Here is a 19854-nt window from a genome sequence, read left to right as displayed (position 1 = left end):
GTCTCACGTTTACTATAGAAAAACAATCATTGTAGAAACGGTTTCTGTCTTCAAATGAAAGGTGAATAACAAATGCTTTCCCCTGAATTTCATTTAAAAATATAAACAGCGAAACATTGAAAAACGTACAAGGATACAAAGGTACGCGTGATGCGTAACGTTACTCTAGATCCCGGGGGGAGGGGGGGGTACCAACAGATGCTTGGGTAGGGAGGTGCGGCCCGGGCGTTCAAACCCTGACCCTGTTTAAGACACAATTCTCCGATTTCCCCATCCCGTTTAAGACAGAATTCAAAATTTTCAGGCCCTTTCTAAGACATTTAACCCAAAATCACACCCTGTTTAAGACTAGAATGAAATAAGAATACACTAGTTTTATACCTGCCAACTCTCACGCATTATGCGTGAGTATCACGCCTGGGGACTAGCTAGAGACATCGATCTCACACATCAAGGACAATGCCTCACGCCTGACTCACAAATCCGGACGAGTTGTTCTAAAAAACTTCATTTCATTTCAGATTTGTTATGTATTATTTCTTTGCTCCTTATAACAATCGCAAAAGCTTTCAAATGTCTACAATCCGTTTGAATCGTAAGTGTTCAAAGGTCATCGGAATATCGTCGTCCATTTTCAGCAACGTTCGGAAGTCTTCGGAAAATTGTCAGAAATCTTCGGAAGTGGCTCGGACATTTCCGGAAATCCTGGTCATGACGAGACAAAAATCTCACGCGTTTGACTCAGAAAAAGTTGGCAGGTATATAGTTTCTTACTGTAGTTTAATGCATTGGCAATCACAATCTGTTTAAGCCATTAGGTCATGTCGGGATACCCTGTTTAAGACAGAAAGTGATGAAATAGATTCCCCGTTCAAGACAAAACACCCTAAAAACCATACCCTATCGGCCTATCTTCACCCTTATTGCATCATCAAATGGGAAAATTGAAATATTTGTGAATACAGCAACAACAAAGCCGCTAAAATTGTTTTCTTTTAGCTAGAAATACAATCTTTACGATCATTCGTTACATTTACCGCCAATTCGCCAGCATTATTTTTGCGCGGGAAAAAAAAATGCCAAGAATTAGCCAACTCATTGTTCAAGTCTTGACCTTTAAATTTTGTTCTTCTTCACCAAGGGCCGGATTTAAACAGCTTCCAAATGATTTTAATCAAAATGTTTAAAATATACGTTTATAAAACGTGCTTCTACCGCTGCCAGGTAAAATAATCGCATGCAAAATTTTAGTCCGCATCCAGCCACTGTGGGTATCAAGTGTAATCTGTCTTTGACAGTAAGAAATATGTGTTCCTCGTGTTATTCAGCAAACAGTCCTGCACATGAATATATCTGAAGACTGAGTTTACATATAATAGTCAGTGCCTCGGGTCAGTGCGTACCATGATGTGATGTCAGTAAGTCATTCCACGGCCATTCAAATCTTTTCGTAAACTTACCTCAAGTGTAATTAAACCATGTCTTTCAGAGGAGATCTCTCTCACTTCTTTAAGGGGCGCTATAAAAACCACCAGTTAAAACACACGCGGTCCTTCCATTCAAGTGATAAAGAAAAAAAGGAAAAAAAGCCGTCGGGATTGTCCTCATAACATTGATTTCCGAACCACGAGGACTTGGCGTCAGTTGGCCTACTCTATGAATGTCAGAAGCGTAATTGACGACCAATCACAATGATTGCTGTCGAAATCTGTCAGTGTCAATCAAAGAAAAGAAAACCAATTTTCGCGGAGAATCACAAAGCTGGTTGTCATTTCACGAGGAAGTTTCTGCAAAGCCGGGAAGAAATCTAGCACGCTCTCGCAATGAATTTTTGAAAAAACACCAGCAACCTCATGCCATTGCCGACCAAATTATATCTCTTTAAAATTTGAGTTGACGCAAATTTTTTACATCAGATAAACAAAAAAAAAGTGAGTTGTAAATCTCATTGTCCTTTCTTACTGCTGGATACAGGGTAGGCAACTAAGAGATGATAATGATTGCTAATGCCCGCAACCTCTAACCCTCGTTTTCCCTTCCTCCCTCCCACCCACAAGAAGAGAATAATCAAAATAGTTCAACAATTTTATTCTGGAGCCTGTAAGCTTAACAATTTTAGGCTAAAGACAAAGTAAAGGTCGATGCAAGGACTCATTTGTTAAATTTAAGTACTGGACTCACATCAAGAACAGTTAGAACTTGCACATAACTAGCTGGCAAGGTAATTTTGAAAACCCTGATCTAGACAACGTGAGATCATACTTAACGGACCTATGTAGAGTCCCTGCTTCCACAAGACACTAAATAATGCAAGCACATGTGTTTATAACCCAACTTATCAGAAAAAACATTCTACTTGTCCAACTCGTAGTGGACAACCCTAGAACATGTTATTTCTCTCCTTACATAGACTGCGAGCAGTCTCTTAGGACCTAAGGACAAATGGAAGGCTGCTCACAATCTGCTCCTTACAGCAAAAGGGTTTAAATATCTAAGAGCCAATAAATAGTAGATAATTGCAAATGTAAGAGGCGCTAGTAAAAGGAACCAACCCTACACTGTTTTTTTCCCTTTGCTACAATTGATTGCTAATTGTAGCAATTAGCAATCAATTGTAATTGCTTACAATTGGTGACTTTTACCATGCACCTCCCATCATTAAGACTAATTAGATAAGGGTAAAATCATTAAAAATGTAAAATCCAAATATTTTTGTTGTTGTTGTTTTAAAATCATTAGAATATTATGAATATCTGAGTAAACGTGACTAAATATGGAAAACGAATGCCACAAAAAGAGTAGCTATTGAAACAGCATCGAGCTACTAAAAAGGCTACTTATAAACGCGAATAAAGTTGCAAACAGAATGAGCAAAGCAACTATAAGGAAGATTGAAAACACTTTTTAAAAATTCAGTTTAAAATATATGGCATCAAATTTCTCAGATGAGACTCCTTCATCTCTAACAGTACCTTATTAAGCCTGGTCTTTTTTCATGTTCCTGATCATGAGTGGTGCAAATTGCCCTTGTTAAATTTATTGTGCAGTGTACAGGGTTCAGATCTGGCACATCTCGAATTTTGAAATTCATCAAAAATGCTGAAAATCTTACTAAGTTGACAAAAAATCATCAACAAAATTGAAACTAATTTATCCATATATCCAAATACAAGAAAATATTCAGGAAAAATAGCACTTAATGCATTAATCAATTCCAGCAATGCTCTTTGCCCTGAGTACCCAAATGGCATTTGCTGATGCCGATATCCAACAAACAAACAATTTCCAGTAAGCATGAACTGGATCAATTGGTAAAAACTTGAAACTGCAATAAGGTGGTTGGTATTTGCATTGAAGCTGATAGTCACCTTGGTAGGTGAAGTTAAGACTGGTAAATTTACAAAAGAACAAATTTGTAGTTTGTTCTTGTAAATTAACATTTTTTAACTTCCTCCTAATGCAACTATCTGCCCATGGGTCTCTGATCAGGTTGTCACTCCATCAGAAAAATTGACCAAGCACATATCTGTCTTGGCAAATTAGTTTTAAACGAAAAGGCATAAGTCAAGCATGGTTCACATAAAAACTGCATTACAACTTCACGCCGATTTAAGTGTGTCATTCAGAAATGGGAAAAACCGCTGGATTTTGTAGCTTGAAGGCTCGTTTTTAGTCCTTTGGGCATTCACTTCGGGAGCCACCGAAAACGTGTTGAATAAGTTCGGTTTCATTCGTTTGGGAAAAGGTGAGATCTTTTGGATGAGGACCTAAAGCGACATCAAAGGAATGGAACAATAGCGCAATTATGCGACCACAAGCGGCAGAGTTTATTATTGTATCCTTTTGTTTTTGATGTGTGAATAAACTGCATAGAATGACTTGGGACTTTACATGCATTTAGTTTTTTTCGCAAAACATTTCCAAGTTCGATATGCATTTATTAAAATAGAGCAGTTTGAGAGCTTCAAAAAGAGATCTTGAACAAGGGTTTTTGGTCAATGTAGACCGAAGTTCGATGTTTGTTTGTTGCTCGGCAGTTCAAACTGCAAAGTTAATTTATGCGAAACCGTCTTCTTCCGACGCGTGTGTGAATTCCCGAAGGTATTATTGCAGAGAGTCCTGAATGAAATTTAAGTTCATCCCAGAAACGTTGCTTTTTTATTTGTATTTTTTTTTAACGAGAAGGTCGATTTGACGGCTGTAAAATGTGGTCTGAATGAGTTTCTGTGGTCGAGATTTCTCAATGACGCGCCGTCTGACAGTTCCGCAGCCGACTGCTCCTTCTCGTTTTGATTTTGAATTATTGAAGTTATTCCCTACAGAGTAAAAAAGTTGTTTGATGAATTTCACTTTCTTCTTTAAATAAATCAAATGAAGCCTGGATTTTTTATATTACTGCAAACGCTGAGCATCCGGAGTTCTTGATATTAACAGCCGTGTTTACGTTTGATATTCGAGATCGTTCCGATAAGCGCGTGTTTGAGCATAAGCATAAAATAAACTTTAAAAGTTTAGAGATTATCAAAGAAAAGTTACAGTCCGACGGCTTTAAAAAGTTTTTTTGTGAATTGAACTGAGCTATTGTACGTTCTCAGATGCTGAACAAAAGGAAATTGTCACACATTTCCTTAAAGGGCCTTCTGGTTTCTATAGCGGTGTTGCATTCCCGAGTGACATCCGACGTGAACATCGATGAATCGGCAATGAGTCTAAACAATAGAATGAATATATGAATACCTAACCACCCACAAAATGTGGGTACACACTTAAATCGACGTGAAGTTGTCATGTGTATCAAACTGATATTCAGTATTGCAAGAAAAACCCTGCAAATGGCTACATGTTTGCACACAATATATCATGTTTCTAAATTTAATATGTTTGGATCCAAATAGTAGCTTGCAGTCACAGTTACTCCTGCAAACAATACATGTATGCCAGTCAATCTACATCATGGGTAACCATATTTTTAAATTTGAACATAGTTGTGAAATTTACATGTCAGCTTTGAACATCAGTTGCCAGCGAGATTTCAGCATTTCGGTACAAACCTAATAATTTTTGTTTATGTAACATCCATTACAGCATTAAATATTTCAAAAATAACAATATTGTTTCCCGAGTATTTTGAATTTTTTTTTTCAGTTAACATGTCTTTTTCGGAAAGATTTCCAAACGATTCTATTCAAATGCTGGACATCAAAAGGAAAAATTCAAATGTTCATGTCATATTTGGAAATGCTGGTCAAACATGATGTAGACTAACGGCTATAACAAAATTTAATTTGCTATATAGATGAAATCACTGCCTAATAAGGCAACAGTCACAACTTACAGACAGCTAATCCGTCATATGAGGTGTAACCCCACTTTCCTTTTTAAATTGCACGTAAAAAAAATCACCAGTGATTTTGGAAAAAATCATTGCTTAATAATGACACACCAAAAAGTTTCACAACTTGCCAACAGCTAGTCCGTAAGAAAATATGTCACAACCATTTCCTTAATTCTTCCAAACACAATAACATACTAGCAACAATTTCTGCTCTCTTATTGCCTGAGAGAATGTTGATTTATCACAAACAGTGTCACAAATGAATATAAGTGAAAAGTGAAATTAAAAGTTTGACACTTGATTGAGTCAAGCAATAATTATTGCAATATCTTGGGTTGGAGATACAAAATGGCAGACAAACATGAGACAAAATCTGTTTTAAACTATGCAATAATTTAAATGCAAAACAAAAGAAAAAAAGAAGTAAACTTAGGTAAAATAAATATTAGTAAATTATTGCAGATTGAGTTTTTGGAAATTTAGCCATAACACAGACTAATTAAGCAAGTCTGGCAATGCATCCAATGCCAGAAAAATTGTGAAAAGAATCAGTATAAAAACAATTGCCTCTTTGTTTTAAAACTTGCCCAAAAGACACATGAATACAGGTAACGTTTTTAACAAGAGGAAAAGGGATATTTCATGCTGTAAAGAGGAAATGTCAATCACTAAGAACAAAACCCTTGCACACTTAAAATAACTTTAAGAAGCGAGGGATTTCTCTTTCAAAAGGCTGCAAAATTCAGCTAAGAAAGTTGCACACATGGATGAAATACAGTCCTTAAAATTAATGCATAAAAAATTATGTATGAATTGATATGTCAGATCCTCAGCCAATAGAATTTTTGCAGCTCAAGCTATATCACAAACTACCAAAGTCGGACAGAAATTGTTGCTTGTTGTTTATGTACCGATTTATACTAGAGGCAAGAAAGTACAAGGTGTGAAAAAGTGTTACTGAACCTTTCAATAACATGTAAACTCTAGGCTTCAAAATCCAACCTGCAATTTTGTTTATAACTGTCATCAATAGTATTCACAGTGACAGCTGACACAAAATCACTGCAACAGGGATGAAATCTATATACCATTCACTACAAAGTGACCCTGTTCAGCGTAAAAAATTCTGTTTTCTGAGAGATCTGCCGCAATGAGTGATGGCAGTGAAAAACATTAACACTTTGATTGAGATTGAATTACAGAGTTCACGAATTATTCAAAGGCAAAGTAAAGATTGACTATCAATCAATTTTTTTTTACTGTTTCATGCTTTCAGCTCTTGCAATTACATTTTTCACAAAAAACTTCACCCTTGACCAGTCTCTGTTATCTAAGGCTGGCTTGCTTTTTTCAATACATTTCAAACAAGCCAACTTACCAGGAAGCCTTTTTTTTAATAAAATTCCCAAGGTGGGCAAAAACAGCCTCCTTTTCTTTAGCCTGCCATTGTTGGTGACGAATTTTTTTTCTCATCCTTTTGGTAACTAAAAATTCAAGGCAAAAACGATGAGTTTAGCAATTTAGGTTTGCATCCTACAACCTTGCAAAGTACGTGCATAGTCTGAATTTAACGTCTGCATAATGGGCTATAGGAAACATGGTTTTCGACTAAAGAAGGATAGGATAGGATAACTTCATGTATATACGGTTTTTCCATCAGCTACTTAGATTATCATTATCAACTAACTATCAATCCTACCTAACTAGGATTATAAAAGTTAAAAGTAATAAACCAAAGCTAAACAATAATGGCTGCTTTTCTTGGAGGCCGTGTTTAAAAATCTTACTTATAACTGTGGCGTCTCAAATGTTATATTTGTCTCAAAGTTGAATTACTCACACTGAAGAAGTCTCTTCTATTTTCTGGTCGTTCTCCTTATTTATGACTTGTAAGGATAGCCCTAACCACTCGCCGTTAGATTCAGAACCACTTCGCAAGCGTTCGTCAAGTCTTTGGGCCATGGCCATGCCATTTATTCCTCGCACCAAACTCCCCTCCCCCCCCCCCCCCCATTGAGGGCTTTTGTGTCTACCCCTATCAGAAATAAACTCTTGAATACCCCCTCCCTCTCCCTCAGATTTCCCAGTCCTTCAATGGGGGAGGGGGAGGTGCAGATATAAATGGAATGGCCCTTTATAACAGAGCATTCTACTCAAATGCAAGGCGCAGAGCGTTATGCGTGACTGACGGAAACCAAAAATAGCTAATTAAAAGTTAATACCAGTACTTTCACGAAGTATATAAATTTTTTACTTTCTTCTCCTGTGGCTTGCGACCTGTGACCCGTGACTTTGTGAAACTCTTAATTATCAGCTGACCTTGTAAGCCTTGTTTGGCCTGGCCTTCAGTTACTATAATGTTAGTCGGACTTACCTTTCCGACCTTTCCGTTTTTTATCTTGACCAGATGATTGGGGATCCTTTTCGTTTTGTGAACCTAAAGAAGGAATTTAAATAATAATTTTTGGAACATATCCAGGCAGCATTTGACTTTTTTTATGGAACGAAGTGATTATTGCGTGGATACAAAATGACTTTTTTAAGGAACAAAGTGACTTGGAACGAAACGACCATAGAACGAAACCCCAGGTGGGGTACTCCGGTATAAACATGACGGGGGGTCCGACGGAGCCTAATGTTTTGAACCCAAAAAAATAGATGGACCTTATATTGTGCACCCAAAAAAATACAAGACTGGAAATTTTAGACCCAAATAAAAACATGACTTTTATACCCCAAAAATGCAATCTTAAGAACAGTATACATACTGCCTTTCTGCCTTTCGGATCTTGCGCACGGGAACTTTTGCTTGAATTGCGTAAGAACTATTAGCCTGGCAGAAATTCGAACCCAAAAAAATACGCGCAGATTTTTCGAAAAAAATACATGGTTAAATCTTCAACCCAAAAAATTACAGGAGTTGAAAATTTTAGACCCCAAAAAATACGTCGAACCCCCGTCACGTTTATACCCGAGTATCTCCCCTGGGAACGAAACGACTGTAATTCGTTTGGCCGTGGCCCTCCACAAGTACCCCAAGCTCTATAAGACGTATGGGCCGTGACCTTTGCGTAAGTGTCTTTATTTGAGCGTCACGACGAGCAATTGCGTAATAGCGAAATTATAAGGATTTGTATGGAAAAAAACCATTCCTACTTCAATTCACAATACCAACGAATTTTCAATAAAAATATCCCTACCTGAACTCCCTTGTCTGTTGTCCCGTCTCCTATGTGGTTTTTGGAGAGATTGAGCGTGATTTCAGTGATTTTTAGTTCCATCGCTTTTCTCTCAATCGGTTTAAAAACCACATGCACATAGGAGAAAGGGCAACAGACAAGGATGTTCAGGTAGGGATATTTTTATTGAAAGTTCGTTGGTATTTTTGAATTGAAGTAGGAATCGTTTTTTTCTCATATAAATCCTTATAATTTCGCAATTACGCAATGCTCGCCGTGACACTTCAATTACACTCACTCAAAGGTCACGGCCTATATGTCTCATAGGGCTTGCGGGCCTGCAGTGACTATCATCCCGGGCTATTATAAGTTTACTTACCTTTTCGATCTTTTCGACTACTATCTTGAACAGATGATGGGGAATCCTTTTCGTTTCGTAAACCTAAAAAAGAAAGTGAAATAAAGAAATTTATTTACCATATCCAGTCAGCATCTGAAGGGAAAAATTTACCAAGATGGGAGTGGTGCTGAATGGCATACTGACCAAATAAAAAAATGTTGGTCACAGAATATACCCCAATGAATGCGTCACTTAATTGTCATGGCGATTTTCCGCAAAACTGTGGCTTTTAGCATTTGGGAGATTTTTCGTCACAATTGTTATCCTTTGACGGGATGTGTCTACTATTTATTCCTCGCGAAGCGAGGGCCCAAGAACCGAGCGTAGCGAGGTTAATAAATTTGTCTGGCGTCGTCTGGAGCAAAATTTGCATACATCAGAAAAAAATTTGCGTGCATGATCAAATTTCAACTGCAATGTTCATCAATATTCACTGGATACAGAACTATCTCTCCAGAATCTTTTCCCTTCCTTTTAGAAATCTTTTTTGTGAAAGATTGCATTGAAGAAATTACACGTTTTGTAGCCGCGGTAAAATAATTTTCCGTGGGAAATAAATTCATCGAACACGATAGCGCTGCACGCCCGTTGTACATTACGTCGCGTCAGAAATAGATTTTCAACGCAAACTAGCCTGTGGAACTACGAAAAGCCCATGCTCAGGGATTTGGGGTGATGTTCCGCCATTCCACCGTTCCTACTTTTAGGGTATCAAAGGGGCTTGGGACGAGGCACTGAGAGTAGCCTCGATCAGGGAATTCTCGATCTCGTGCGTGTAATATGGCGGATGGTAGAGAGGTGTTAGAGGTAAGAAAACATCGCTTGTTTTCACGTCATATGTCTTTCAGAGACACTGATAAAATGAAATTTACTTTATCAATATACTACTATAATCTTCAAAACCTAACGCAGGTGATAGATATTCCTGTTTGTAGCAGCACACGCATGACAACCCTTTTGTTCCGTTTTAAAATACAGAGTAAAATAACAGCATGTAGGCATTGTTGCATGTTCGCAAATAATTTGCAACAACAATAATATTTATTGTTGTTGTTGATTTTTTTCTTCAATTTGCATGAAGGCCGGCATAATTCTTAGAACTCTTGACATGCCAGCATGTGCATAGTTGTGATCAGTATTGGTATTAATTTTGAGCTGCTTGTGAGTGTATTTCATTTTAGTTGACACAAAAGCCTCTCAGTGTCGAGGTCTCCAGACTTATGAATGGTGCAAAGGACACTTCTATAGCCCCAATACAAATGTGTAACTTGCGTCATTTAGTTGTCCTACTCTTACCATGAAAACCGGAAAAAGTGTTTGATGCACTTATGCATGACTGACGGAACCCGAAATGAAACAATGTATTACAAAGAACAGCTTAAAAAAATGTTAATACCCGTACTCTCACGAAGTATAGAATTATTTTTACTTTCTTTTCCTGTGACTTGCGAACTGTGACCGTGACCTTGTGAAACTCTTTTGATTCTCCGCATTGTTTGGCCTGGCCTGGTTTTTAGTGACTGTAATGATAAGTTCACACACCTTTCCGACGTTTCCGTTTTCTATCTTGACCAGATGACTGGGGATCCTTTTCGTTTTGTGAACCTAAAGAAGAAATTTAAATAAGGAAATTTATGGAACATATCCAGGCAGCATTTGAAGGGGAAAATTTGCCAAGATGGGAGGGGGGGTGGGTGTCTGAATGGTATATACCAAATAAAAATTGTTGGTCGCAGATGCAACAAAATGATACCCCCATGAATGTGTTACTTTATTGTCATTGTGTGTACTTGTGTACATGTAGGTGAAGCATGTCCATGAAATCTTAAATTAATGTGTAACTATGTTTAATCTTTTCTCTTAGATCACCTGGACAACACAAATACCCGTATTACATTAGTAAGCATACATGAATCAGAACTGACTCTAACCTGCAGACTGATTTGCCTTCTTCTTTGACTTGGAAATGTCTGACTCATCACGCGTGTTATCATCGTCACCATTTTCTTCATCTGAAGTAAACAGTTCAAGGTAGATTAATCAAATAGTACATGTTAAAAGCTGTTTGTGTGTCGCATCAGTAGAGAAAGAAGTAATCCAAATGTTGGGAGGTTTTTCATTTTTACCTTTTGATGTAGCTGTCAGTTCCTCATCTCCTGTGTGGTAGATAAGCAAGAGTTATGAGAACACTAAATAATTAACTTGTACATGACAATTTTATCATGAATTCCCTTTTAAGTAAATTCTTCCAAAACTTGACTTGTGGTTTGTTCATGCATGGTTGAGGATTTTTTTGCTAACTTTTATGCAATCTTTTACCTTCATTCTGTACTGCTTTGCTTTGTGGATTTTACCTAGGTGGAACGGCCTCTTCACCCTCTTCAATGCAGTTAATATTTAGAGTTGTTTGGTTAAGATACGTTTTAACTAATGGAACACTACTAAAGCCTCAAAATAGCCTTGTGGCCATTGTGTATTTCTAACAACGGCATTTGCTGTATTGTAATAACCACATTTACTAAAATTACAGTATTGTAATGATTCAAGTTATGAATCACAGAGAAGGAAGAATCAGTTGATAACCCCACACATCCTGCAGCCTATCCAAAATAACATTTTTGGGTTTTGAAATGATATCAGATTTGCGTGATACTTCCACTTAAATGTGAATTTAGGGTCAGCATGCAAATTGGGTTAGTGTACCTCTCATATGAATGGCTAGTAGTTAATGGAAAGTCACATAACCTGTTTGATGTGGCTCACTAGAATTGTCGTCGTCCTCGCTCTCATCATGACTGTATTCCTCTACAACAAAAATCATACACTGAATTGTTTTACAACCTAAAGACAGCACTCTTATGCATGTGTGTACAACCTTAGAGCTAGAGTCCACTATGTTGCAGGACCACTTTCTTTGAGGGAACAGCTAGGTTGCAACTCTCTTAACAGTAACTGCACTGCCCATCAGTTTTGAAACAATATTTATCACCATTTTTGTAGATCTTCAAAATTAAATTGCTAAATACATACTTTGAATTATCTGTCAAATTTATGCCAAGTTTAAAGTAGTCCCTTTTGGACTGTCCCGAAAGTGACCTGTTAAAGGCATTGCATCACTAAAATGAGAACAATGCAGGCAGTTGGAGTTTTATTTTATATAAAGAAATTAAAAGCATAAGGAATACTTTAAAGAGAAAAATGGGAATGGTTCATCAGGATTGTAATCATTATTACAATCTTAATCATCCACACATTCAAGCTCTGATCAAATAAGGTGCACTTAATGTGTGAATCATTGAACTGTAGCTGTCATTTGAATATTCATTGTACACTTAAACGGAAAGGTTACTCACAATACATGTTTTAACTACCATTTTTCTGCCTTCCATTTTTGGTGAACAAGGGACAGGAATCATTCATTTGTTTATTAAAAAAAAAACATGAAAAATCCTGATTACAAACATGTGCTTTTAATTGTCAGTCTCACTTTCTTTGTTTGTTTAATGCCTTAGCCAAAAAGTGCTGTCCATACTTAAAGCATGAAAATAAGAGACAGAATTCTGTGATGGAGCCAACATAAAACCGAATCTGAAACATACCATACTAAATGCCCTAGCTAGTTTACACTTAGAGTAATGTTTTTGTAAGGTTGCACATTGCTGTTGTCATTAATCTTATTATAAATTTCTCCCAATCTTTACCTTTGTAACAAATTTTCCCTAATTGTTTTAAACATGCTGTAGATTTAAGCCATAAATTGTTTCGCAGACATTGCATCACCAAGGTTATCACATTGTTATTAATTTTTCTGTTACTTACCATCGGGTAGCTCAACCTCAATCTCATTAAGAGATTTCCCTGCATACTTTGAAAAGTTTCCCCTCATCAACCACAGACAATATCTTGCTAACTTTTGCCAGCTCCAGTGTTGATTCATGCAACCTATAGTATTCCCTGTGGACCTGTATGTCATGTCCCATGTGTCTTGCCAGCCAGTCTAGTTCTTTTTCTTGTAAGTCCAATATTTGCGAGACGGTTGCAACATATTTTCTCAGACGGTTGCTTGAAATTGTTTTTGGCTGTTTCAAGTTGAGACCTGGTGTGTGTGTCATTTTGTTTAAGGTGTCCCAGCTTCGTAGGTGTGAGGTACAGCTTTCACTTGCTCGTGCAAAAAAAAAAGGGATTTTTAGGGCTGATGTTGACTTCTTTTCTTTTGTCTACCAACACGTCCATTGCTGTTTTCATTTCTGGAGTTAGCAACACTGGCACCTTACGCCCCCTTTTTCCTCTTATTTCTACCATATCCAACCTATGGTGAATCATTCAAATTTAATGTAACTTCCCTCAGAATCTAAATTAGTCCTATACAACGTCAATCCTGTTGCAGTTTAAACTTAATGTCACAAGTACTAAATTTACTTCAAAGAGGACAGCCCCCACATAAGTGCTGCTCTCCAAAAAAATATTAATAACCTTCACTCATAAACAAGCACCAAACCACTAAATTAAATAACAGTGTGGTGCTTACTGGAATGTTCTTTTCAGTAGAGAAATGTATAAAGTATACTAGTAGTAATCGGAGATTATAGTGCGTCGACTTAGGCCCTTAGGCACCTAGTAACTGGGTTGCATAAATCATGTTAAGATTACAGGAACCTGTTAATATTGTTGCAAAACATTAGGTTATTGTCTGGGAACAATTGTCAACAGCCGTGTTATCTTAGAAACGTTTTATGTAACCAGTACCAGGTGTTTACAGGGCATCCTACCAAGGATGCTGCGGATATTTCAGAAAGAAAAGGATCTTAGCTTGTCTTGTACTTTTGGTTTTGTACTTTTCGCAGCGAAACCACGAGGAACGGTACGAAACGCATTCGGGACGTCAAGATGCTATAATTGTGACGTTTTTATAATGAATGGTGAAAGAAAAGTTCCTCGGAGATGCATGACATGACCACACTGAAGAAACGTCTATGTTTTTTTTTAACCATTTTTGTCACCTTTTGATATTTATTTTTATAACAATCATATCCGATACACAACCTCTTTTCTTGATTTCTCGCGCTTAATAACATGCATGTGCACAGAGGTAGGTTCTAAGTACGAAAAGCGGTTTTCTCCACACTGAGAAATGGTTATATACCCGAAACGCACGCAGGCGCGTGTGTGTGTGTGTGTTTTTTTTTTCAAAACATTATTAATATTTATTTTTATATCAATCCCATCCGATATACAATCCTATCCAATATACAACCTCTTTTCTCGATTACTCGTGCTCAGTAACATGTACAGCGGTATGGCACTGGGTACGAAACGCGCTGGGCATGATGGACTGTCATATTCATAATGCTATTGTGACGTTGAAAAATGGCACCGACGTACAACCTCTTTTCTCGATTTCTTGCGTTAAGGAACAAGCGCTGGGCATGATGGACAGTATTGGGATGACTCGATTAGGGAGTGTCTCCTTCATCGATGCAATTATTTTTTTTTTTTGACCAAAGTTCTTTATTACACCTATTTTGAAATCACTGGTGATCCTTGTAATCTGATTGGCTCTCAACAGTGCGATTTATTCCCAAATTGCACCATTTTTTGCTCTAAATCGCATCCTTTCTTTAGCCCATGGATCAAAATGGAAATGAAGTAACAAAAATAGAATATTAAATATTGACAAAAGAATAAAACTCTGTGATTTCAAAATTGGTGTTATAAAGTGGTAATTGAACTTTGTGTCGTGCAATTTTGGTCTGAAATCATATTATTTTGTGATTTCAAATCAAACTTGCGCTGCGCGCTCGTTTGATTTTGAAATCACACGTATGATTTCATACCAAATTGCACTCCACTCAGTTCAATTACCATTATTTATTATCATTTATAGCATTTTAGGGTTTGAATTCCATGTGTCCACTCTATTCTGTAAGTCTATAGCTCTCTCTCTTTTTCTTTAAGAATAACGTCTTTACTATATGTCTACAACAGACCACAAGAACACATGTGCATTACTTTTTTTTTGTCCTTTTTCAAAATAGCCAAACATGTGTAAGATTTCTAGTAATTTGCCAGGGACATTTTTAGGTTTATCGATTATAGAAAAAAGAAGAGGAGAGAGTTTATAAAGTAACTGATGGACTGATGGACAGTATTGAAAGAGGGTAAAAAAAGCCCTAAGCATTCACAGTTTGAGTTTCTGCACCATAACTTTCTGTGCAACAAAGGGAAAGTATAGGTTGGATGGTTCAGATTACATTTTTACCTCTTGCACAGCTGTCTTTCAACAGGCTCCAGGGAGGCCCTTATTCCTGATGAGGTCATCTCATGCCAGTCTGGTCTGTTGTTGAAAGCATCCAGTAACATCTTTGATGCCTCTCCCCCTCTTCGTTTATTAAATATGATAACCCTGCACAAGGTCACTTCTGCTAGCTGGCCCCAGTTCTCAAGGGTTGGTGTTTTGGACACTTTTTTTGTTAAGGCTGCAATTCTGGTAAGGAGATGTTTTCTTAGCTTTTCCAAATCTTCTGCTAGTGGTAGAAGGTTTACTTTGTTGAACTTCCTCTTGTGCATTGTGGTCAGTGAATGTGATGACACTTTGTCCCCCCATTCAGACTCCATCAGCTTCTGTAGATTGTCTTGCTCCTGAAGTAGCGTTTCATCTTTTGTTCGCAGCGCTTTACCTCTCTGGATTGCAATACATTTTTTGATAGCATGTCCTAGTTTTAATGCAAGTGATGGTGTTCCCACTGATTGTGTTGAAGAATTGTCAAAACTGCATAGACTCTTAACTGAAGCAATGATGTGGTCAAAACATTCTGGTTTGAGGGCATCTTTGAGTTGGGTAACAGTGTTGTCTGTTCTTAGTTGAATAAGTAGTCTTGCTAGTTGACGCATGCCCTGGGATACCTCGTGAAAGTGCTCAGGACCTAGTCGTTCAGCTTGAATTGCACCATAGTTCGCATTTCGTGCCTTAAGGGAGGTTTCATCCATCTTCATTGAGGCAAACACTTTTTGTAGAAGGGGGCTCTCTTTTGGTTTCAGATTTGGCATCAGCATTAATTTGCTTTTCTCCTGAACATTTCCCTATTTTTTGTCCTCTTCATCCTGGTCTGCGTGTCGTGGTTTGAATTGACAAGTTTTACAATGTCTCCGCAGTTCATTGCGTCTTATAAATGCCAGACAAAATGAACAAGGAAGGAAATCTTCTGGTGATAGTGTTTCTTCTTCTGTGGGTCTTCTTACGACTATAAGATCACCAACCCGTGTCTCTAGTACCTTTAAGTTGTGATGATAATTTCCCATTAATCGTAGTTTTTCAAGTTGCTTTTTCCTTTCCTTGCTTTTCTTTGGATAGGCGAGACCTTTAACAACTTCTTTTTCGTTAACATGGACTGTGGTGTAGTGTCGAGCAATTTTGGGGTAGAGTTTTGAACAGTAGTAACAGGCCTGCTTTTTGTCGTACAGTCTGGTATTGTGAACTGTAGTTTTGGCTTTTGGTATATGCACTAGAGAAAAACAATTAAGGTATGAAAATTAATTAAGACTACCTGATGCTAAAACACAGTTGGGACAATAATATTACTTTCTCAAATAAAGGTACCCACTGGCAGGAAAGCACAGCTTCACTAGAATCATATATACGTGGTTAACATAATATAACTAAGGATTTGGAAAAACGTTTCAGAATAAAAAGTAGCGATATTAAAACATGACGTTTCGGCGACGACATGTCACCATTATCAAATGTAAATTATAATAAGATTGGTAACGTTATATAAAGAAAGGAAGGTATGAAATTACATTAGAATAAAACGAGATGGAGTAAAACGAAAGAATGTGCAAAATTAAATGAACAGTTTTGCTGGTATGGAGTCTTTTTGAGTGTTAAGAGTCGGTCTCTTAAGGACCAACACGATCAAAGACCGAACAATCTTTACGAGCAGTTTACGATCCTAAAGAAATGCCGCGGGAAATTCGAGTGCCTTATTTACGAGATGCTTCTAATAAGGAAAAAGAGACCGACTCTTAACACTCAAAAAGACTCCATACCAGCAAAACTGTTCATTCAATTTTGCACATTCTTTCGTTTTACTCCATCTCGTTTTATTCTAATGTAATTTCACACCTTCCTTTCTTTATATAACGTTACCAATCTTATTATAATTTACATTTGATAATGGTGACATGTCGCCGAAACGTCATGTTTTAATATCGCTACTTTTTATTCTAACATAATATAACCAGGTTTTGAATGTGTTTTTCCCTTAAAGGCTGGTTTTTAGTTGCAACGGTTTCAGAGTTGAAACGACCAGCCTGGCAACAGAAGGTGCAGAAGGGCGTCTCCAAGTTTGAAGAGACGCTTGTTCAACAGTCCAAGGAAAGGCCCAGAACCAGACAGACAGACAGACCAGTGTCAGATTTCACCTGCACTCAGTGCGGGAAGGACAGCCACTCCTGTATTGGCTTGTCCATGTCTCACACGATGCTGTATCGGATTGAACATTGGGAGCGCGGCTCCATAGTCTTGTTAGACTGACGGATGCCTATCATTGTTATAAAGAAAGTGATCTATGAGAATCTTCCCATATTTGTTTTTAGAGTATTACTTTCTGGGTGTTGGTTGTTTTAATATCACTGTAATTTTTAGGGCAGCCATGGAGTCAGCAAATTGAAATTTCCCATACGAAATTTTGAAATTGACTTTTCCTTTTCAGAATGTCAATCCCATATTTGATGTCCTCAGTGCTCAAGTCCAGTCCTACAAGAAATGCAGAAGATTTCTGGGTACCAGGCGCCGCCCGGCCAGAGATGGACTGAAATAACATTATTTGATTATCGACCTAGTAGTTAATACGAAGAGAAAATTCCGTCCCACTGTCAAATCAAACGGAGATGTTTATTAACAGACGTTGCTGTTGTTTGATTTTTACGATTTTGAAATCACGCGCATGATTTCATGCCAAATTGCACTCCACTCAGTTCAATTACAATTATTTATCAGAATAGTTAATACATTAATAGAACTTAGTAAGCAAATGTAAATCAGAAATTGCTCTAACCTGCACAATGTTTTGCTTTTTTCTTTGACTTGGAAACTTCTGAATCATCACATGTCTCATCATCATCACCAGATTGTTCATCATCTGAAGTGATTAGTTCTAGGTAGATTAATCAAATGGCAAACATGAACAGCTCAGTATTTGTAAGAGATTTTCTCTGTTCATGAATGGAGTCCATAAGTAAGGAAGTATATTAAAGTACATGTAAGTAGCTAAGTAATTAATCGTTATTTATATGCGTGGTAAAAATTCTTCAGGTATAAAAAAGTACAGAAGTATAAAATGCCAATATCTTAGTCTTAAAAACATTATATAAATACCATGCTAATAACAACATTAAAATTTACTAATCCTAATAAGAACCTGTTTTGATCCATGAATACTGTGCATTATTTTTTTTCCGTAATGGTTGTTTACGAGTGTTTTGAAATTACTCAGAGATTCTCCTTGCGTTAAATTTTGAGGGAGACCCATAGGATAGCACCACTACAGCTAAAACTACTACCTCATTCAGGAGGAAAACTGTTAAGGAACATGATTTACACAGCATTCACTTTTGATAGTTTTGCGGGAGAAGCTGTCTCAATTGTTTTCATCGGTAAATCAGTTTTCGCTTCTTCCTTTATTGGGGGATTAAAAAATTAATATATCTCTTGCAAAACACTTTTCTTTGAAAAAAGTGGCCAGAGAAGGAGGGCATTCAGGAGTGGGGTGCAGCATATTAATAAGTGGTAAAGAAAGTTAAGCTTTAAGTTATATTTTCAGCAGGACCAGAAAAAGACTGTGCCAAAGAGTCAGTGATAGTGTGACTTTTAATTCCTATTTTACATGTCATCTTACCTGTTCTCTTCTTTGCCATAGGCTTTCTAACTAGTTCATCATCTGAATTGGAGTCAACGTTTCCTAATAAAATTGCATTAAATTACTATAAAGCTACGACTACATGATAAGATTAATATTTTGCTACATATATGGGAAATATATATATAAAGTTCAATGTTTCAAGTGCTGTCATAAAAATAAGCCTAAAAATTGTTGTTCACATATACACAATCGTGGTTTGAAATGGTAGCTCAGTTTAATCCTTTGTCTCATGATTGCAACACATAGATGTGGATTGCAATATTTTGACCGCTATACTGCTGGTGTTCATCAGGCGATGGTGTTGACTGATTGCATAACAGTTTAAGTAGCACGTTGGTTTGTGTTGATTGGTGCATTTCGATACTCCCTTAAGGCTGTTGTTTATTGCAAGATTTCAATTCTTATCGTTCAGACTAGAAATTGTTCCCTTGCCGATCGCCTTGGTACACTCTTCATTTAATTTGCAAAATTAATCATAATAATATTATCTCAGATTTGTTATTGTTATTATTATTATTATTATTATTATTATTATTATTATTATTATTATTATTATTATTATTATTATTATTATTATTATTATGAAGCAATGTGGATTACGGGTTGTTGAGATTTCTGTTTAATTGGATTTGGTAAATCAACTTGGCATATTTTAAGTGAAGGTGATTTACTTAAATCTTTTTTGTGATGAAATAACCTTTAAAGGTTCTCATTTGGAAACAATTTTGTGTAAGTTATAAGGCTGAAACAATGGTTTGAACATAATTTACTTTTTAGCACATTTTATAACTCTTAGACAATTGCAGTGTCAGATAACACTTTTGATGGCCCTAACTAAGCTGACTCAGAAAACAAACGTAAAAGATAAGTATATTTATACTTTTTTTATCATGATTATCATTGTAATTATTTTTAAGGACGCTGAAATTACACATGGCTGTTTGAAAGACAAGGTTAAAGACAAGTGGAAAACCTCAGGCTTGCTGTACCGATCGACACGTGGTTTAAGCTAAATGGATG

The 19854-nt window shown here is 36.9% G+C and overlaps 2 protein-coding genes and 2 long non-coding RNA genes across 4 annotated transcripts in view; 1 reads left to right on the top strand and 3 right to left on the bottom strand.

The window, feature by feature from the left end:
- Window positions 1-19854, bottom strand: part of LOC146470866 (uncharacterized) — a 145374-nt gene that overhangs the window by 90109 nt on the left and 35411 nt on the right. The gene's annotated exons all lie outside the window — the stretch shown is intronic.
- On the bottom strand, window positions 2074-9065 carry LOC146470872 (uncharacterized). The gene is made up of 4 exons (XR_014866916.1): window positions 8894-9065; window positions 7710-7772; window positions 4801-6819; window positions 2074-3597 (listed from the first exon to the last, which is right to left on the bottom strand). It is a non-coding gene; the product is annotated as an uncharacterized LOC146470872 (long non-coding RNA).
- LOC146470870 (uncharacterized) lies at window positions 9683-17723 on the top strand. The gene is made up of 3 exons (XR_014866917.1): window positions 9683-9721; window positions 10779-10945; window positions 17626-17723. It is a non-coding gene; the product is annotated as an uncharacterized LOC146470870 (long non-coding RNA).
- Window positions 10955-16335, bottom strand: LOC146470871 (uncharacterized). The gene is made up of 4 exons (XM_085121473.1): window positions 15174-16335; window positions 12734-13223; window positions 11660-11719; window positions 10955-11070 (listed from the first exon to the last, which is right to left on the bottom strand). The coding sequence occupies exons 2-4, from the start codon at window positions 12885-12887 to the stop codon at window positions 10955-10957; spliced, it is 330 nt and encodes a 109-aa protein (XP_084977599.1). The 5' UTR covers window positions 12888-13223; window positions 15174-16335.

The sequence above is a fragment of the Pavona decussata genome, unplaced genomic scaffold, assembly GCF_977016875.1.
Source record: "Pavona decussata unplaced genomic scaffold, jaPavDecu1.1 SCAFFOLD_109, whole genome shotgun sequence".
NCBI classification, from domain to species: Eukaryota; Metazoa; Cnidaria; class Anthozoa; order Scleractinia; family Agariciidae; genus Pavona; species Pavona decussata.
The sequence above is the reverse complement of the archived record's forward strand: the minus strand, read 5'-3'. Positions and strand labels throughout refer to the sequence as shown.